The sequence below is a fragment of the Balaenoptera musculus genome, chromosome 2 (assembly GCF_009873245.2).
Source record: "Balaenoptera musculus isolate JJ_BM4_2016_0621 chromosome 2, mBalMus1.pri.v3, whole genome shotgun sequence".
NCBI classification, from domain to species: domain Eukaryota; kingdom Metazoa; phylum Chordata; class Mammalia; order Artiodactyla; family Balaenopteridae; genus Balaenoptera; species Balaenoptera musculus.
Window position 1 is genome coordinate 66,206,783 of NC_045786.1, and position 18,670 is coordinate 66,225,452.

The 18,670-nt window shown below is 54.3% G+C and overlaps 1 protein-coding gene across 7 annotated transcripts; it reads left to right on the plus strand.

The window, feature by feature from the left end:
• Positions 1–53: 53 nt before the first annotated feature.
• Positions 54–17,276, plus strand: CALML4 (calmodulin like 4). 7 transcript variants are annotated; one of them, XM_036841923.1, is made up of 12 exons: positions 1,306–1,721; positions 2,079–2,133; positions 2,581–3,592; positions 4,660–4,877; positions 5,236–5,290; positions 6,052–6,171; positions 7,319–7,605; positions 7,707–7,737; positions 12,341–12,481; positions 14,088–14,276; positions 15,631–15,723; positions 16,958–17,276. In XM_036841923.1, exons 7-12 carry the CDS (start codon positions 7,603–7,605, stop codon positions 17,053–17,055), a joined length of 555 nt encoding a protein of 184 aa, XP_036697818.1. In that variant the 5' UTR covers positions 1,306–1,721; positions 2,079–2,133; positions 2,581–3,592; positions 4,660–4,877; positions 5,236–5,290; positions 6,052–6,171; positions 7,319–7,602; the 3' UTR covers positions 17,056–17,276. The 7 variants fall into 7 exon arrangements, 5 of the variants coding, with proteins under 5 accessions (XP_036697820.1, XP_036697822.1, XP_036697818.1 ...); XM_036841924.1 differs by lacking the exon at positions 4,660–4,877 and having other exon boundaries at positions 2,581–2,655; positions 3,482–3,592; XM_036841926.1 differs by lacking the exon at positions 15,631–15,723 and having other exon boundaries at positions 1,307–1,721; positions 4,020–4,877; positions 16,958–17,272.
• Positions 17,277–18,670: the final 1,394 nt, after the last annotated feature.

An 18,670-nucleotide genomic window follows, 5' to 3' on the forward strand; every position in this document is an offset into this window, starting at 1 on the left:
GGCCACATTGAGGGATACAAGATGGGAAGCAGACACTTAACCCGGCATGCCGCGTGGCTGAAGGGAAGGCAGCTTCCCCGACAGGGAGTCCAGATGGTTGGGGCCCGTCCAAATGGGAACCCCAAGGCGTGGGACCCTACCGAGAGCACTGATGAAGAGGAAGAAGATTGGGACGAGGTCATCGAGCTCCCTGTCCCCCAGGCACAGATGAAGAGCTCTTTTCTCCCCCAGAGCAGAGGCAGCTGACCATCAGGAGGGATGCCTCTCTCTCCCATCATGATGGTGATATTCTGTTAACCTCAGGGTCTGTTTCCCGTTTCACAGTAGCAGCCGCCACGCTTGGAGCTCATTTGACAGCAGACGGATGGCTGGAGAATGCAGACAGAAGGCAAAGACCTAGATGACCTGTCAACTACTTGGGTGTTATCTGGTCAGGTAAGCCAAAAGTGGTACCCTCAGCAGTTACTGGCAAAATGCAAGCGCACCTGTGAGCCATCACCCCGAAACAATGAGAGACCTGGCTAGGGCTGCTGGGCTATTGGAGGCCTTCCACCCCGCATCTGGCCCAAACGTTTTGACCCTTGTTCAAGCCTGTAAAGGAGGGAGCTCAGTGGGAGAGGACCCGGGGGAGGAAGAGGCCTTCACCCAAGCCAAGGTGGCTGTTAAACAGATCCAGGGCTTTAGGGATATGAACTCAGGGACAGGCTTGTGAGTTGGACGTGGCCAGTTAGCCGCAAGGGTTTGGTTGGGGCCTGTGGTAACAGCGTAATCACAAGAGTGCCCTTGGGCTTCTGGTCCCACCCGTGGAAGGGGGCGCAATAACGATGCCGTGTGATGGAACGACAGCTCTGTGCAATCTACGGTGCTTCACAACAGGTGAAAGACCTCCCAGAAGGCACCCCAGTGACTGTACGTACTCAAGATCCCATAGCTGAGTGGCTAACGGATACCTTCCAGAAGCCCAAGTCCGGGCATGCACAAGTCCAAACCATAACTAAGTGGCATGTCTGTTGAAGTCAACGTAGCCCTTGACCTACTGGCCCACTGAGTGCAGAGTTACACGCTATCTGAGGCCTGGTGACCTACACCATGGAGGACCCCACTGGCCTGAGGGAGACAGCTGGTCCTCCTGAGATAGCACCTTTAGTGGAAGAAGGCTCAGGCTCCATCCCTTGGGAGGTTTCGCACACTGATGGGTTGGCCTGGGGTACTCAGTGCAGGTGGGCAGCAGTGGACAGCAGGCCTGCAACGGACAGCATCTGGATGGGTACAGTGGGTAGCCCAGGAGTGGGTGGTGGTGGGGCGACCCTATGGGGAAGGGACCCCGAGAGCCACCAAGGAGCCCACTTTATGGGCCACGAAATTGAGGCATGGGCCGATGAAAATGACAGACACTGGCATTTCCCCTGCGCTACAATGCCCCTGCTGCCGGGCTGAGCAGAGGGATGAATGGACCACTTAAGCAGCGAGACTGGAAAGCCGCTCTCTTGACATGTGCACCAGGACGCTAACTCAGCCCCTCCGAGCTACGACTGAACGTACCAGGAGCAGTCGACCCAGTGCCTGCAGCACGTTAACCCAGAAGCAACGAGTCAGCACCATCCAAGTTCAGCTGTTGACCACCGAAGGACCAGTACTGATCAGGACAGTAACTTGTTTTCACCCTGGCCCCCAGACCTGTTCCTAGGGGAACCCTGGACAAAATGGCCTGGGACTGGCAGGTAGGTCCCCGGCGGTTTGGGTTTGCGGCTTCATGGGGAATGGGATTAGAAAGGGACTACAGGCTTCACCTGTCCTCCGCTTGGCCCTGCCTAAGACCACTAAGGTAATTAATCCAGGCCCCTATTGGAGAAAGCACCATTATATAAACCCTATGGTATGTTTAACGCCCTCTCCGGTGTTTGGCACTGGCCGTGGGGACTGAGGGAGGACAGACGGTGTGGGACTGCAGGCTGGGACGCAGACCACAGGTAGGGGTGGTGTGATCTCAGAATGCTGTTACTGCTTGTGTTTGGCCTCAGGGTCATGATCTTCCCCCCGTCTTGTGCCTGTAAAACGTCTCTCTATTTCGTCCCTAGCCTGAGCAGAGGGAATCTGTCTGGGACCCGGCCAACAATGGTGGCCTCGCCATGGGTGAGTCTGACTGCTGGGTCTACAGCGACATGTGGTGGTCATTCTCCTCTGGACTTCCATGGAAAGTTGGCCCAATAAGCGCCTTTGGAGGTGGCTCCAAAGTCTGCCCACCTCTTGGACTCTTGATACTCCTTAGCAGCTGTTGCCTCTGTTGCATTTGTGGTATTTGGTTGTAGCGCCCTCTGCATACATGATCCCCGGGATATGGCAGAAGAGGGTCGGACCAAGATTGTAAGGGTCATATAGGGTGTGTGGGGTGGAGCGTATGGTCAGGCCGCTCAAGATGGCTGTTCTCTTGCTCTCTGTACATCCCCAGCTCGACCAGGCCCTGCTTCACTCCCATGACCATCCAATCCTCGTAATTGTAGGGCTTAACTAGTCCCTAGTAACGGATGAGCCCACCTGAAGTCAATTCCCCCTATAACTGGTAGCCTCCTTCCCCCGCAGGAGCAGCAAAGGCGGCTGCCGAGTCCTGTTTGCTGCCCACGGCGGGGTGCTGCTCCAGGATGTTGCTTCGAATGTGTAAGATCCCCTATCCAGCAAATCACTGATGTCTCTGTCACTGTCTCTGGGCTGTTCCTTTGGTCTCAAGGCTGGGCCACTACAAGGCATGCAGGCCTGTGGGAGTGCAGCCCAACAATTGGCGAGCCAGCTGAGAAGCCAAGGAAACTCCCGGGAGCACCGAGATGTCAGGGAAGAAGGACGGGAAATGGAAAGTTGTGAGGCATCCGGGGGTGGCCATCCACTCGTGTGCGGGGCCCTGTGGCGTCTGTCCTTGATGAATGGGGGCCGCCAAGAGCCGGGCGAATCCATAGAGCACCCCGCGGGTGTCGCAGAGCTGTCACTGCCATTAGTGTGGGGAAAAATGAAGCTAGACGGTGGAAGGGGTAGCCGTGACTGTGGGCTGGCTGCTGCTTTGGAGGCTGAGAAAGGCCACAGACACTGAGCAACTGCCCGAGGCTCAGGCTCGGGGCCTACAGCTGGGATGCCAGGCTGGCCCAAACCAAAACTGCTGGAACGTTAATGGCCAGATTGAGGGAACAAGATGGGAAGCAGACACTTAACCCGCCATGCCGCGTGGCTGAAGGGAAGGCAGCTTCCCCGACAGGGAGTCCAGATGGTTGGGGCCCGTCCAAATGGGAACCCCAAGGCGTGGGACCCTACCGAGAGCACTGATGAAGAGGAAGAAGATTGGGACGAGGTCATGGAGCTCCCTGTCCCCCAGGCACAGATGAAGAGCTCTTTTCTCCCCCAGAGCGGAGGCAGCTGACCATCAGGAGGGATGCCTCTCTCTCCCATCATGATGGTGATATTCTGTTAAGCTCAGGGTCTGTTTCCCGTTTCACAGTAGCAGCCCCCACGCTTGGAGCTCATTTGACAGCAGACGGATGGCTGGAGAATGCAGACAGAAGGCAAAGACCTGGATGACCTGTCAACTACTTGGGTGTTATCTGGTCAGGTAAGCCAAAAGTGGTACCCTCAGCAGTTACTGGCAAAATGCAAGCGCACCTGTGAGCCATCACCCCGAAACAATGAGAGACCTGGCTAGGGCTGCTGGGCTATTGGAGGCCTTCCACCCCGCATCTGGCCCACACGTTTTGACCCTTGTTCAAGCCTGTAAAGGAGGGAGCTCAGTGGGAGAGGACCCGGGGGAGGAAGAGGCCTTCACCCAAGCCAAGGTGGCTGTTAACAGATCCAGGGCTTTAGGGATATGAACTCAGGGACAGGCTTGTGAGTTGGACGTGGCCAGTTAGCCGCAAGGGTTTGGTTGGGGCCTGTGGTAACAGCGTAATCACAAGAGTGCCCTTGGGCTTCTGGTCCCACCCGTGGAAGGGGGCGCAATAACGATGCCGTGTGATGGAACGACAGCTCTGTGCAATCTACAGTGCTTCACAACAGGTGAAAGACCTCCCAGAAGGCACCCCAGTGACTGTACGTACTCAAGATCCCATAGCTGAGTGGCTAAAGGATACCTTCCAGAAGCCCAAGTCCGGGCATGCACAAGTCCAAACCATAACTAAGTGGCATGTCTGTTGAAGTCAACGTAGCCCTTGACCTACTGGCCCACTGAGTGCAGAGTTACACGCTATCTGAGGCCTGGTGACCTACACCATGGAGGACCCCACTGGCCTGAGGGAGACAGCTGGTCCTCCTGAGATAGCACCTTTAGTGGAAGAAGGCACAGGCTCCATCCCTTGGGAGGTTTCGCACACTGATGGGTTGGCCTGGGGTACTCAGTGCAGGTGGGCAGCAGTGGACAGCAGGCCTGCAACGGACAGCATCTGGATGGGTACAGTGGGTAGCCCAGGAGTGGGTGGTGGCGGGGCGACCCTATGGGGAAGGGACCCCGAGAGCCACCAAGGAGCCCACTTTATGGGCCACGAAATTGAGGCATGGGCCGATGAAAATGACAGACACTGGCATTTCCCCTGCGCTACAATGCCCCTGCTGCCGGGCTGAGCAGAGGGATGAATGGACCACTTAAGCAGCGAGACTGGAAAGCCGCTCTCTTGACATGTGCACCAGGACGCTAACTCAGCCCCTCCGAGCTACGACTGAACGTACCAGGAGCAGTCGACCCAGTGCCTGCAGCACGTTAACCCAGAAGCAACGAGTCAGCACCATCCAAGTTCAGCTGTTGACCACCGAAGGACCAGTACTGATCAGGACAATAACTTGTTTTCACCCTGGCCACCAGACCTGTTCCTAGGGGAACCCAGGACAAAATGGCCTGGGACTGGCAGGTAGGTCCCCGGCGGTTTGGGTTTGCGGCTTCATGGGGAATGGGATTAGAAAGGGACTTACAGGCTTCACCTGTCCTCCGCTTGGCCCTGCCTAAGACCACTAAGGTAATTAATCCAGGCCCCTATTGGAGAAAGCACCATTATATAAACCCTATGGTGTGTTTTACGCCCTCTCCGGTGTTTGGCACTGGCCGTGGGGACTGAGGGAGGACAGACGGTGTGGGACTGCAGGCTGGGACGCAGACCACAGGTAGGGGTGGTGTGATCTCAGAATGCTGTTACTGCTTGTGTTTGGCTTCAGGGTCATGATCTTCCCCCCATCTTGTGCCTGTAAAACGTCTCTCTATTTCGTCCCTAGCCTGAGCAGAGGGAATCTGTCTGGGACCTGGACAACAATGGTGGCCTCGCCATGGGTGAGTCTGACTGCTGGGTCTACAGCGAGATGCGGTGGTCATCCTCCTCTGGACTTGCATGGAAAGTTGGCCCAATAAGCGCCTGGCTCCAAAGTGTTCCCACCTCTTGGACTCTTGATACTCCTTAGCAGCTGTTGCCTCTGTTGCATTTGTGGTATTTGGTTGCAGCGCCCTCTGCATACATGACCCCTGGGATATGGCGGAAGAGGGTCGGACCAAGATTGTAAGGGTCATATAGGGTGTGTGGGGTGGAGCGTATGGTCAGGCTGCTCAAGATCGCTGTTCTCTTACTCTCTGTACATCCCCAGTTCGACCAGGCCCTGCTACACTCCCATGACCATCCAATCCTCGTAATTGTAGGGCTTAACTAGTCCCTAGTAACTGATGAGCCCACCTGAAGTCAATTCCCCCTATAACTGGTAGCCTCCTTCTCCCTTGGAGTAGCGAAAACTGCTGCCGTGTCCTACGTCGTATCTTCCATCCACAGTGGGGAGTCGCTCCAGGATGTTTTTTAGGACACGTAAGATCCCCTATCCAACGAATTGTCATCTCTGTCGCTGCCTCTGGGCTCTTCGGTCTCGGGGCTGGGCTACTACAAGGCTCAACAGTCATGTCTCCTCCAAGAGACCCTTTCCAAACACAGGGTGATTCCCAGTAAGCACTTTGCCCGGCCCTGCCGGCCTTCCCCCCAAGGCCTCTGCTCTGTGCTCTCCGCCCTTCCAAGGCCCCATCTGACGTCCCGTCTCCTCTTTTCCCGTAAGGCTGTTAGCGAGAAGTTCCCGTCTCCTGCCTCCCTCCAGTCTCTCCTCTACTCAGCCCAACCGGGAAGAGTGAGAATCCTCCAGCTGAGATTCTGTGGGTCTAGAAACGGGTGTGAACAGGTGACTCGGGAGACACGAAGTGGAGGAAAAGAGAACCTTCCACATGGAGGTGGTCAAGGGACAAAGGAGGGCCCCAGCTGTCCATGTGCCAATTACCAACACATCCCTCTGCGCACATGCAGCCCCTTTCTAGGACCCACTTGTCCCTGGTTCGGGAGCTCTGTGCAGTGCACATGTGCGGCCATACGTGCTGGTCCTGACAAAGTGGGTGGACCCTGGAGTCGGAGCCCACAGGCAGGACAGCCGCCAGCCGTGGACAAGGGATATAACAGGTTTCTGGGAGAAGAACGGGGAGAACCCAGCTGTGCCCAGCGCTGTAGCTCCAGGGAACCACCCCCCTCACTTCCTCGGTGGGTGTGGGGATGGGTGGGGGGGCAGCACAAACCACTGAGAAATGGGGAGAGTCAGCAGCTTCTGCTGGAAGGGGTGGGGGCTGCGGTGGGGAGAGGAGGGAAAGGAAGAAAAGGGGGAGACTTCCCAGCCGGGAAAGTCACTTAAGAGGCCTCTCTCTGAGCCCCCTGGGCAGCCTGTGGTGGGGCCGCAGACCAGAATGCAGGCACCTACTGCATCCCCACCCCAAACCGCCCCCCCACCCCAAACCGCCCCCCCACCCCAAACCGCCCCCCCACCCCAAACCGCCCCCCCCACCCCAAACCGCCCCCCCACCCCAAACCGCCCCCCCCCCAACCGGAAGGAGGGAAGAGAACTGACACACATGCTGAGAACTGACGGTGCACCAGCCATTTGACCATCAACAGCCCTGCGATGAGGCCCGGCCAGGACACTGAGGCACAGAGCAGTGAAGTGACACGCCGAAGTCACTCAGCAGAGGGGCCTTAGAGCAACAGTGGCTGTGTCCCTTCTGCATACGGCATCCCAAGGCTCTGGCAGTGGAGGCGGCTGTGCCGTCACAGTGGTGTTTCCTTCTACCTACAAGGTGGTGTGTGATGAGCCTTAAGTAAGGCGGTGTGCAAAGTGCCCGACACCTAGGAGGAGCCTGTCAGCCCCCAGCTTAGTCCCTGGAGAGAGAGAGGAAAGACCCCCGGAGGCAGGGCCAGGGACCCCCTTTCTGTGTGTCACTGACCCCTTCTTAGTGTCCACTGAGGGCTCCCAGGAAGGAACAGCAGCGTTTGTCCTCTGGCTACAGAGAATCAGCCTCCTGATGCAGGATCGAGTGCTGGGGAAGCCCTCGTGCAGCCCGGGTCTCTCAAAACCCAACCTGCCACTAGCCTAGGCAGGCCCGGCATCAGCAGTGCACGGGAAGCTGGAATCTGACCCCTGGCGTTGGGCCTGGTCTCCATGGCAGCCGTGGATTTATAACCGGGGCCTCCACCCAGCTTGGCGGACTTTCGACTTGAAGCCGGGAGGAAGGGGAACAGGAAGGCGGTTCTGGGAGCAGCGAGCGCACGGGTGGCAGCCGGAGGCCCCGCGATGGTGAGTGAGGGTCTGTGTGGCCCTGTCAGGCTGTCCTGGGCCGGGTGGCCGGGGGGCTTTTGTGGAGTCCCTCCCTGACTGTTCTCCTCTCTCTGCTGCAGGCCAAGTTTCTTTCCCAGGACCAAATTAATGGTAGGTTTGGTTTGTTCTTTCATTAGCAACTCACAGCAAAATATGGGTCTCATTAGGCAATTTGCTCTGCTCATTTTTTGTTAGTGGGAGGGAAGGAGGTTGGTGGGAGAGCTGGGCCCACCCACAGGCAAGGGGCCAGCCGCCGCAGGGAAGGGCTGGGTTGAAGGTGCAGGTGGGGGGCAAAGCTTGGAGGTAAGAGATGTTGGTGTGACACTTGTCAGTGTGATTTACAGGAGGGGGAGTGATAGGAGAGGGAGCTCACTGGGTTTTCCTCCAGAACTTGATAGTTGGATTTGGGGAAGGAGAGGGAAAGGGGATGGACAGAGAGACACCGGCAACTGGCTGTGGCTGAGGACCCGACCAAAGGAGGGGGCTTTGTAACTGGCTGAGAAAGAGAAAAGAGCCCAGGTTTGCACTCTCAGGCAGGATGCTTCTACCCTCTGGGCCTCAGTCTCCCCATCTGTAAAGGGGGGAAGGTCAGCTTAGGTGGTCTCTGAGGTCCCTTCTGTCCTGACAGCAAGCCTGGTTTTGGTGTTTGGAGCACTTTGTTCCCGGAGTCCCCTGACCTGCTGGTCCCCAAGCAGGCTTCAGTTTCCCGCAGTGCATGGTTCTCTTTCCACAAGGCCAAGCCAACAGAGTTGGGTTACACAGAACTCAGGGGCCCAGACCTGGCTGGGGAGGCCCATCGGAGCTCAAGCAGGGAGATGAACTGGGGGTTACCTGGGCAGGGATTCCAGAGTTCTGGGTACCAGGAGCTTGGTCTATAAGGGAGAGTGGGTGGGTGGGTTGTAGGCACCTCCCCACAGACCCCTTGATATCCTTACCCTACGAGGGGGAACAGAGCAGGGACTCTTAAAACACAAGGCCCAGGGCAGGGGCCTCTCTTGCCCAGGTCTCGAGGCAAGACTTGAGGAGTCTCGGGGCTGGAGTCCAGCTGTCAGCCTCAGCCTCTCCCCACCAACACCTGGCTCTGAGGCTCATTGACCCTCCCTCTGGGGCCTCTGAACCTCCCAGAAGGGAAGAAGGTAAGTTCCCCTTTGTATCCTAATGTCTGACACAAAGAAAGTGACCACAAACGTTAATGAATGAAAGACTGGAGTAGGAAGACCAGGGACCTTGGAGGCAGTGGACCTGGGGTCCAGTCACCTCTGAGCCTCAGTTGTCTCATCTGTGAAGTGGGGCTAATGACACTGCCTCACCAGGCTGCTGTGAGTGAGGGAGACAGCAGATGTCAGCCACGTGCCTGACACTGGGCCTGGGTGTCACCCAGACCGACACTGGGGCCAGCTTGCTCTTGCTATCGTGAGCCGGACGGTACGGTTTTAAGAAATTTGTGAGCTGGTTGTTAAAATCAGCCATTATTAAACAATGGAAGATGAAAGAATGCTCCAATCCCTCCATCTGTATAAACATTTTTAAAAGATATCTCTTGGGGCTTCCCTGGTGGCGCAGTGGTTAAGAATCTGCCTGCCAATGCAAGGGACATGGGTTCGGACCCTGGTCCGGGAAGATCCCACATGCCGCGGAGCAACTAAGCCCGTGCGCCACAACTACTGAGCCTGCGCTCTAGAGCCTGTGAGCCACAGCTACTGAGCCCGCGCGCCCAGAGCCCGTGCTCCATAACAAGAGAAGCCACCTTAATGAGAGGCCTGTGCACCGCAACAAACAGTAGCCCCCGCTCGCCGCAACTAGAGAAAGCCCGCGTGCAGCAACAAAGACCCAATGCAGCCCAAAATAAATTTATATATATATATATATATAAAAAAATCTCTTGCAGTCAATAGTGCTGAAGATTTGAAAGAGATTTCAGTTGAATGAATATAATTTGTACAAAGGCGAGAAATAGTTTAATAGTAGATCACTTATCAGAGGTAATGATAGTATAGTCATTGGGAAAAGAGTGGCATTCATTGGCATGCAGCCTACCTCACTTATGGTTAAATCAAAACTGTAGGTTGGCAATGGCTACAAGAGCTGTCAAAACTCACTGTGATAATCAATTGGCTAGATGGAATTTATAATCAAGAGTATATTTTATGATTTGTAAATTGTGTGCTGCACATCCTTAAGTCTATAAAACTTAAACTATGTACATATATCATCAGAGCCAGTTGTTACATTCCGAGCATACAACTGGTGTCATCCTAGGCCCTGGGGAGGATTCTTTCTTGCCTTGGGGTATTTGTATTTTCAAAGGGAAAACCTAAAGGGGATTTTTAATTCAATTTATTTAACCCAATTTGTTCTTTCATTCAACAGTTATGAGTCCTTTCTTTGTGCCAGCCCAGTTCTAGGCATAAAAAAATATAGCAGTGCATGTAATAGCCCTAAATACCTGTGCTCACAGGGTTCACCTTGCAGGGATGGGGGGGACAACAAAGGAAAGTAGTAAAATAAACAGGATGTTGGATGGCCGGCTGGCCTATCAGAAGGAGAGCCAGGCAGGGAGAGGAAGGAGGTGTGGAGGTCTCGGGGGGCGGGGCAGGGGGTGGAAGGAGAAGAGCCCTGTTGTTCCAGCACAAGACTCCAAGTTCAGAGCCAGACTCCCAAGTATCTAAAAGGCAGGAAGACAGAACACATTTTATGTAACTGAGGAGATGGGCCTCCATTTGACCTTAGCCCTGCTGGTATCAGGGACCATGGGCCCCCGTGGTGCAGGGGGCGGGGGGCAATGTGCCCCCCTGTAGAGCCTGGTGGATTCCAGGCCCCAAGAATGTGATGTCCCCACCTGGCCACTGTTGGAAGATGGTCAACTGTCATAGAATGAAGTCTCAGGAAGGCAGCGCGCCCACCCCTTGTGCAGAGGCAAACCAGACAGAAGACAAGGTGAGGTGGCCAAGAGCAGTTCCCAGGAGGGGGAGGGGGAGAGCTGAGTTTAGGCCCTGCACACATGGTGGCCCTCTCTCTCTGCCCCCATCCCCACTGGCACTGGGCCTTCTTGGAGGGAATTAGGTTTTGCAGGAACCAAAAGTGGGGTTAGGCCAGGCTCTGGCCCTGCTTCCCCTGGGCCACTCCAGCCCCTGCCACCAGGTCCTGTTGCTGGTCTGCCCCTCCGAAGCTCAGGCTCTGGAAAGTTCTGAAAGGGTGGAAGGTTCCCATTCAACCTCTCCACAGGCACAAAAGCAGCTAATTGTCTCTAAACCCCACTGCCTGGCCTGCCTTTGATTAGCAGCCTCCCTGAAATCCTCTGCTGCCAGGAGAGGCCTTAAGGAGGGACCATGAAAGGGCCCTAGGCCCGGGCTTCCTTTTGCCGTCTCTGCCGCTCTGCTGCCCTCTGGTGGCTTCTGCCCGGGAGTGGAGATCCAGTGTGGCCTCAGGGGCAGAGCAGGCTGCCCACTGCGAGTCCTCTGCTGCTCCAGCCTTCCTTGCCCCATCTGCACCATGGGAACAACAAAGGTACCACCCCACAGGGTCACAGTGAGGATTACACAAGGGCCTGGGGGGCAAGTGCTAGTAGTGGGAGCGGCGGTTGCTGGTTTTGTTATCATCAGCTCAGGAGCCACTGGTCTAGGCCTCTGAGGAACCAGCTGGGTGTGGGAAGCGGGAGAGCAGGGTGCTGAGGACAGCACAGGGCCCTGCATGTTCCCAAGCAGGGCTCAAGCAGGAGCTCTACCCCATGGGCCCCAGGGACTGGGCGAGAGGGGAGTCTTGACCAATTCTGATGAGAGCCCTACCCCCGGGCTGTGGTCAGAACCTCTGTGAGGGGCCCCTGACCTTCCCAAGCTCACGGCTGGCCTCACTGTGCCTCCAGGGCTGGGGGTCTGGGGGATGCAGGTGGGGGTCGGTTCTGCTGGGCCTGGGGGGCTGTGGATCTGGAGGATACTTCGCCCCCAGCAGGGGAGAGGGTTTGGGGAGAGCAGCAAGCAGGATCTCAGCAGAGCCTGGGAGGACTTCCTGGCAGCGCCTCTTGAAGGGGGCCAGGACCTGTGTCAGAGAGCAGCTTGAGAGTTCAGCAGTCTGGAGGCCGGCGGCTGGAGCAGTAGACTCAGAGGTGCCCACAGTTGTGATTATTGTCATCACATGTGAGAGCCTCTCTGCCAGGCCTGCCCAGAGGGGATTTCTGGTCCTTCCCAAAAAGGAGGACCAGTAGCCCTGAGGCATTATTGTCCCTGTCTCCCACATAAGCTGTCTTTGCCAAGGTCCCCTGGGCGTCTGGTGCCCTGCGGCGGGCTCCTGGTCTCCCTGGGCTGGCCCTGGGGGGTGAGAGCGCTTTCGCCTGGTTTTAGTCGACTGAGGAAGGGAGCGGGGAGGCTGAGAGGGAGGAGGCAGAAGGGAAGTCAGGAGGGGGAGGGGAGAGGGTTTGGCAGATGAAACAGGACACCTAGTTAAATGTAAATTTCAGATAAATAACAAATACCTTTATAAGTATATCCCACGCAAAACTTGGGATCGACTTGAACAATGAATACATTTTTTAGAATATCTGAAATTCGGTTTACCCTGGCAGCCCTGGACTTTTCTTTGCTGTCTGGCCACTCTAGGAGGGGAAGAGGAGAGGGGAGCAGGCAAAAGGAAGGGGAGGGGCAGAAAGAGGGGGAGAGGACGGAGAAGCGGGGTGGAGGGTGAAAGAGAGCTCCTGATTCTCCCTTCTGGGCTTTGGCAGAGTACAAGGAATGCTTCTCCCTGTACGACAAGCAGCAGCGGGGGAAGATTAAAGCCACTGACCTCCTGATGGTGATGAGGTGCCTGGGGGCCAGCCCGACGCCGGGGGAGGTGCAGCGGCACCTGCAGACTCAAAGGATAGGTGAGTGGACTGGGCTGGGCCAGTTGCCAGGGAAGGAGTCGTCTGGGCTGAGGGTGGGCTCTGAGCCCCACAGCTGTGGTCCTGGGGAGGGCCCGGCAGGCAGGTGCAGATGATCGGGCTGTAAACAGCTCAGAAGTTTGAGGGGTAGGTTGTAGCTGGAGCTCACCGGCTGGGTGCTGTGGAGGCACCTGGCCAGGTGTGCTGTGTATCACTCGGGCTTCCTTGAATCCTCCCAGCAACCGGTGACACCCCCATCCCAGAGGACCAAGGATCTAGGCATTCCAACAAGGTTATCACACACCTGCAGTCCAGACGGTGCTAAGTGATCCCAACGTTGTTTTGCTAGAACGATGTCCCTTTACTATTTGTCATGTGCTTATTAGTTCAACAATCCAGTGAAGGAGGCACTATCCTAATCTGGGTTTTACAGACAAAGATCAAGATTCAGAGCCCATTAGGTAACTTCCCCAAGTGCTTACGCCAATGGTGGAATCAGGCTTGGAACCCAATTCTGATCTCCAAGTGGTTCTCTGGTGATGCGATTATGGGTGATTTTCATTCCTTGTTTCCTCTGTTTATGACAATGGAAACATACGGGACTTTTCATAACCAAAAACAAGTTCTGTTGTTGTTGCTCGTGGTGGGTTTTTATTTTTTAAAGAAAAAGAGGGAGGGATGTCAGAGGCCAGGATGGCTGTTTGCATTGGTGGCTGGACACTCAGGAAGGAAAGAGAAGGGTGGCCTGGAAAGAACACTTGATCAAGAGCCCATCTGGACCTCAGTTTCCTCATCTCTCAGATGGGTTCCCACCATCTGCTAGCATTATCCTGAGGTCCCATCCGAGGGTGCCTGAAGTAGCACTGGGAGCCCGTCCTGAGGACAGCCTGGGCCTGGGGGTTGGGCCTCTGAAGGCCTCAAGCCCGGTGATGGGGCGCTCAGCCACTGAGATCCACTGCTTCCATCTCCGAAGGGGTGGTGGTTTCCTCTGGTTTCTGTCTCCTGCAAACAGGAAGCTGTGGTCAGGGGCAGTTCTGACTTCCTGCAGTTGTAGCCCAGCCAGGGCCTGGGCGGAGGTCCCCAGGCATGCCTGGAGGAGGGGTGTGGGCTGGGGGGACTGGGGTGGAGGCTGCAGTGAGGTGAACAGCCTGGGTGGGACAGAGGCTTGAGGCCCCAGGTGCGGCTCATCTGTCCATCTTTGTAGATGTGTTACAGTGGCTGCCAAAAGGGGAGACAGACATGTTGGTGCACTTCCCTCCGGTTCAGGATAGGAGAGAAGCATCCAGAAGGGAGTAGAGGAGGCAGTGCTTCATCCTGGTCCTGCCACTGCTCTGAGGTGACTCTACGCTCTGAGCTTCTGTCTCCTTAGTGGGCAAAATGCGATGATAACCCGTCACTAAGAGGCTGTTGGGAGGATTAAATGAGGCACATCCATGGTGGGAACGCAGCAGGACAGGCTGCATCCTCCTCCTCATGACCACTGCCTCCAGCACGGTGCTTCCTGAGTTAGGTGGCCCTTGAGCTGGCCATGAAGGCAGGAAGCCAGCTGCCTTCCTCCAGAGAAGCCTTTCCCTCCCTGCTCACTCTGCTGTGTTCGGGGGGCTCCTAGACAGAAATGGAGAGCTGGATTTCTCTACTTTCCTGACCATTATGCACATGCAAATAAAACAAGAGGACCCAGAGAAGGAAATTCTTTTGGCCATGTTGATGGCGGACAAGGAGAAGAAAGGCTACATCATGGCGTCTGAACTGCGGTCAAAACTCATGAAACTGGGAGAGAAGCTCACCCACAAAGAAGGTAATGGCCTGGGTCCCTCTTTCCCAACAGCAGGAGGTGATTAAGGGGTGAGGGGAAGGACACCAAAGCCCAATCCATGCCACCTGGGTTATGTAGGCACTGCATTTGATGGATGCCCCAGAAGGTTGTGACTAGATGTTGAGCTTGGTGAACTCTGGATTGGATCCCAGAAAAGAACTAGGGACCCTTTGGGTGGCAGGAGAAGTTAGCCAGGGCGAAGGGACAGCTTGGGGAAACCCAGTTATGATCTACTTGGGCATCGCACTGTGTTCTAAACTTTCACTGTGGGCCTTCATTTAGTGATTATGACATCTCTGGGAGCACTAGTGCCCCCCTCATACTGATTAAACAGGTGCAGTGAGTGGCTTGTGAGTAACAGAGCTGGGAGCTACATGCAGGTCTATTAGACACTCGGACCCCCGCCCCCCAGCCCCTCTCAGGCTCTTTTCTCTCACCACAGCTGTCTGTCTTCTGAAGCTGCTACTGCTGCCAAGTTTCTAAATTGAGATGTTACTTTGCTCCCTTTCCTCACGACTCAGCCAGCTCTAAGAGCTTTTCCAGAAGGGGTGTCCGTGGTGGTTTTTGACTCCTACCTTCTCACCTCAGAGAGGATGAGAGGCTTGGGTCTTCTAGGAAAGCCCAATGTCGATGGTAAGGGTGACCCCAATGTCGGGCCCTTTGCAGGTGTTCTCCCAGCCTGCCTGGCGGGCCCCTCGGTCCAGCCACGGCAGCCATGCCAGGTCACCGCCAGAGTCCACACCCACCAACCCCAGAGGCTGGGATTTCTAGTTAAGCCGCTGGGCCACTGCCTATGATTAAGGCAGGAGGAAAAAGGCTTCAATAGTGATGGGCCTTTAGCCTTTGGTTAAATCACAACAAACAGACTTGAATCCTGGCTCCCCCTCATTCTGGGGGAACTCAGGTGAGTTTCTTAACCTCTCTCACCCTCCTCACTTTCCTCGTTGGGAAATGAGGTTACAATAGACAATCCCTCAGGTCCCTCCAAGAGCTAACATTCTATAAAGCAGTCTGCTGAGATTTTTATCTGCAGTCACAAAGGCACAGCGCAAAGCATGTAAAAATAGCTCTACAGAAGGCAGATGGAGCTTCCCCCGCTTTTTCAGGCCAGCAGCTATCACGATCTCGTCTTTCATTGTGGCTGTTTTAATGTGAACAGGGAAACACGGGCTCTCCTTCCCTCCCCGGCTCTGAGGACACTGCTTGGCCTTTTATGTACCAAGTGGAGTGTTAGCAGAGGGCCAGCAGGGGCCTTAATTCTTACGGTTAATGATCTCTGTCTAAAGCAATACCATGGCCCCCAAACTCAAACATTATCTCTCATTTGTTTAACCAGTAAAGAAACATTTCAAAGAAACTGACAATGTCTTCCAGACAGAGAATGATGTCCCTTCCTCTGGCTGTGGGAGAAGGAAAGATGGTACTAGAAGTAAGACTCCTTTACCCTCAGTGATTGAAAGAAAAGCTTCAGTTTTACTACAGAAGCATCCTTGGAGCTGCTGAGATGGCTGGGAGGGAGGCCTCCTTTGCGACCTGGTTCTTTGTGGGTTCACAGGGAACCGCTGTTCTACCCAGAAGGCATCATCAGACTCCAGCTGCCCCTCTTCTGGACAGTTGGAGGCTGCAGTGGTTGGTGTTAGACCTGTCCATTGGGACGGTTTTAACCAAGTGGTTGATGGGTAGACGCATCTCTATGAAATAAGATAAATTACAGTCTCAACATTCTGAAAATACTCAGAACTACTATCAGCTTAAGCACAGAGCACAGTAATTACATTTTTGGAGGAGGATGGTTAAGCAGGAAGTCACAGGATATTTTCTAACAACTACCCAGGATTATGTTGGGGACGCCTGGGGCCGGGGAAGTTAACACAGAGCAGTGAGATAGCTTTGTAAGAGGGTGAGGATGGTCCTGAGAAGCCACTGTGGAAAATTGTAAGCTGAAATGGCTCTTGCTGTCAACTCCTGGGACAAGCTAGTATTTTGTCCCAGGGATCCAGAACCCGTAAATGTAGGGTTTTTGTTTTTGTTTTTTCTTTTTTGAGCAACATTAGAGAACAATGGCAGTTTTTTGTAGGCTTTGAGCTTAGACACAGTTGAATATATTTTCTCTTACACTACCCCACCCCCGAAACGCACACTTTTTAAAAGAGGTGATGGTGGCAGTTACCACTTGTCACCGAGCCCCCTTGGGGTGGGGGGGTGTCAAGTTGGAAGGCAGACTGGCAGGTCAGGGGCAGGCCAAAGACTGGGCTGGGGGGCCCAGGATGGAGCTGCAGAGGGTGTCTGTTGTGCAGGGGGCTGAGAGGGTGGGCTGTAGAAGGTAAAAGTCATGCCCAAGCTTTCTGGAAATACTGGCACAGGGGTCAGACATTTTCTGAAGGGGAGAAAAAAAAAGCACAAGGTGGTTTCAGTGATTGAATCCTTACCAGTACACCCCTACCCTGGCCCCTGCAGAAAGCCTGATGAACTCAAAATTGGATACATGGTCTCCAAGGGGGAGGGGGTGGGTTGTCCTGTTCCCTCCACTGGTTTATTTCCTCATCTACGGGAACAGTCAATTAGACGCTCAGGGAAGACCTCCAGGGAGTCCCAACCCCCAACTGGATGTCCTATAACGTAACACTAAAGCCAAACTGAAAAATTAATGTGATTTATTGCAGTGGATGATCTTTTCAGGGAAGCAGATATTGAACCTAATGGCAAAGTGAAGTATGACGAATTTATCCACAAGATCACCATTCCTGTGCAGGACTACTGAATGAGGAGAAGGCAAGAGAGCCTCCCCTGGGCTGGAAAACTCAGACTGATGAATTTTTAAAAAGAAAAGTGTTCCTTTCACTTGCGGGAGATGGCAAACACAGCAAGATGACATACCTGACCACAGCAGAGGGTAACTAACTTAGCAAGGAAACGAAACTATTTCAGCTACAGTATTAGCATGTCTTTAATAAAAGATTTTTACTGATTTTAATAACTAACTACCATGAGTCTAGCTCTTTACATCATGGAACGAGCCTATGGTTGGGCCAGGGTTCCAGCCCTGACTCTGCCACTTCCGAGTCAGGTGATTTTGGGCAAATCATTTCACCCCTCAAAGCCTTAGGATCCTCACTGAGGTTGGATTCCTACTTCTTACCTCATGGAGCCTGTTGAGAATGGGCTTCAAAAGGCCTTTGCAAATTGTAGAGCACTGTGTAATCCTGGGTTGCCATGGTCGTGCTTCTCCTAAAAAGGTAAATTTACTGAAAGACTAATATTCTGTATTTGGGTGCTAGAATCATCTTCCGCATTTCAAAGATAAAGCTAGCTGCGAAACAGCGACAAGCAGAGGGCTCAAACTATGGCAACAGTTCTTGCAGCACCACAGGGTCACATACAAATTCTCATTCCCAGTGCATACTAATGTAGTTCAGGATATTCATTCATAAACAGGATAAAAAGCAGGTTTAAAACAAGGCAGCAGGGCTTCCCTGGTGGCGCAGTGGTTAAGGATCTGCCTGCCAATGCAGGGGACGCGGGTTCGAGCCCTGGTCCCGGAAGATCCCACATGCCGCGGAGCAACTAAGCCTGTGCGCCACAACTACTGAGCCTTCGCTCTAGAGCCCGCATGCCACAACTACTGAGCCTGCGCTCTACAGCCCATCAGCCACAACTACTGAGCCTGCACACCTAGAGCCTGTGCTCCACAACAAGAGAAGCCACCGCAATGAGAAGCCTGCGCACCGCAACGAAGAGTAGCCCCCGCTCACCGCAACTAGAGAAATCTCGTGTTCAGCAACGAAGACCCAACGTAGCCAAAAATAAATAAAGAAAAAATAAAGAAAAGAAAAATAAATTAAAAAAAAAAAAACAAAAACAAGGCAGCATCAGCTAAACCCTGGGAAGAGTGATCTGACTACACCCCAAACCAAAGGAAACCAGATGTGACGAGCTGCATTCACTGAGGCCTTGCAGAGCTTGAGCAGACCTGTTATGATGCTTCTGTCAGAATTTTGAGCTCCTCCCTGACCCATTATCAGAGAGGTTCATGGGACTAGGATGGTCTGCTCAAGTGGGCCAAATTGATAATGGCTTCAAGCCATTTCCTCGGGACTAATGGAAAGTAATAAGGGGATGGAACAGGCCACAGCCATGACCCAGCGAGAGCCCTGGAAAACAATAGTAGGGGTACTGGTCCTGCCGGGAGCTTTTCCAGCTCAAGTGGCTTTTTAAGTTAGTTACGTAGCCAGGAGGTGCCAGGCTGGTGCTGCCTGTGCACTCATCAAAGTTGTGGATCCATTGCTAGCGCCAGCACAGCCCTAAAACGGGCTGGAGTCACACACCAGCATGCTGAGGCGGGGGCAGGGCAGAACTCTAAGTCCAGAGAGAGATTT

Bases quoted from the DNA above. Each gene is read 5' to 3' on its own strand.
- CALML4 (XM_036841923.1), top strand. The intron at 14,277-15,630 runs GTAATGGCCTGG...TTGTTTAACCAG, and splicing joins GAAGCTCACCCACAAAGAAG to TAAAGAAACATTTCAAAGAA. The intron at 15,724-16,957 runs GTAAGACTCCTT...GATTTATTGCAG, and splicing joins AAGGAAAGATGGTACTAGAA to TGGATGATCTTTTCAGGGAA.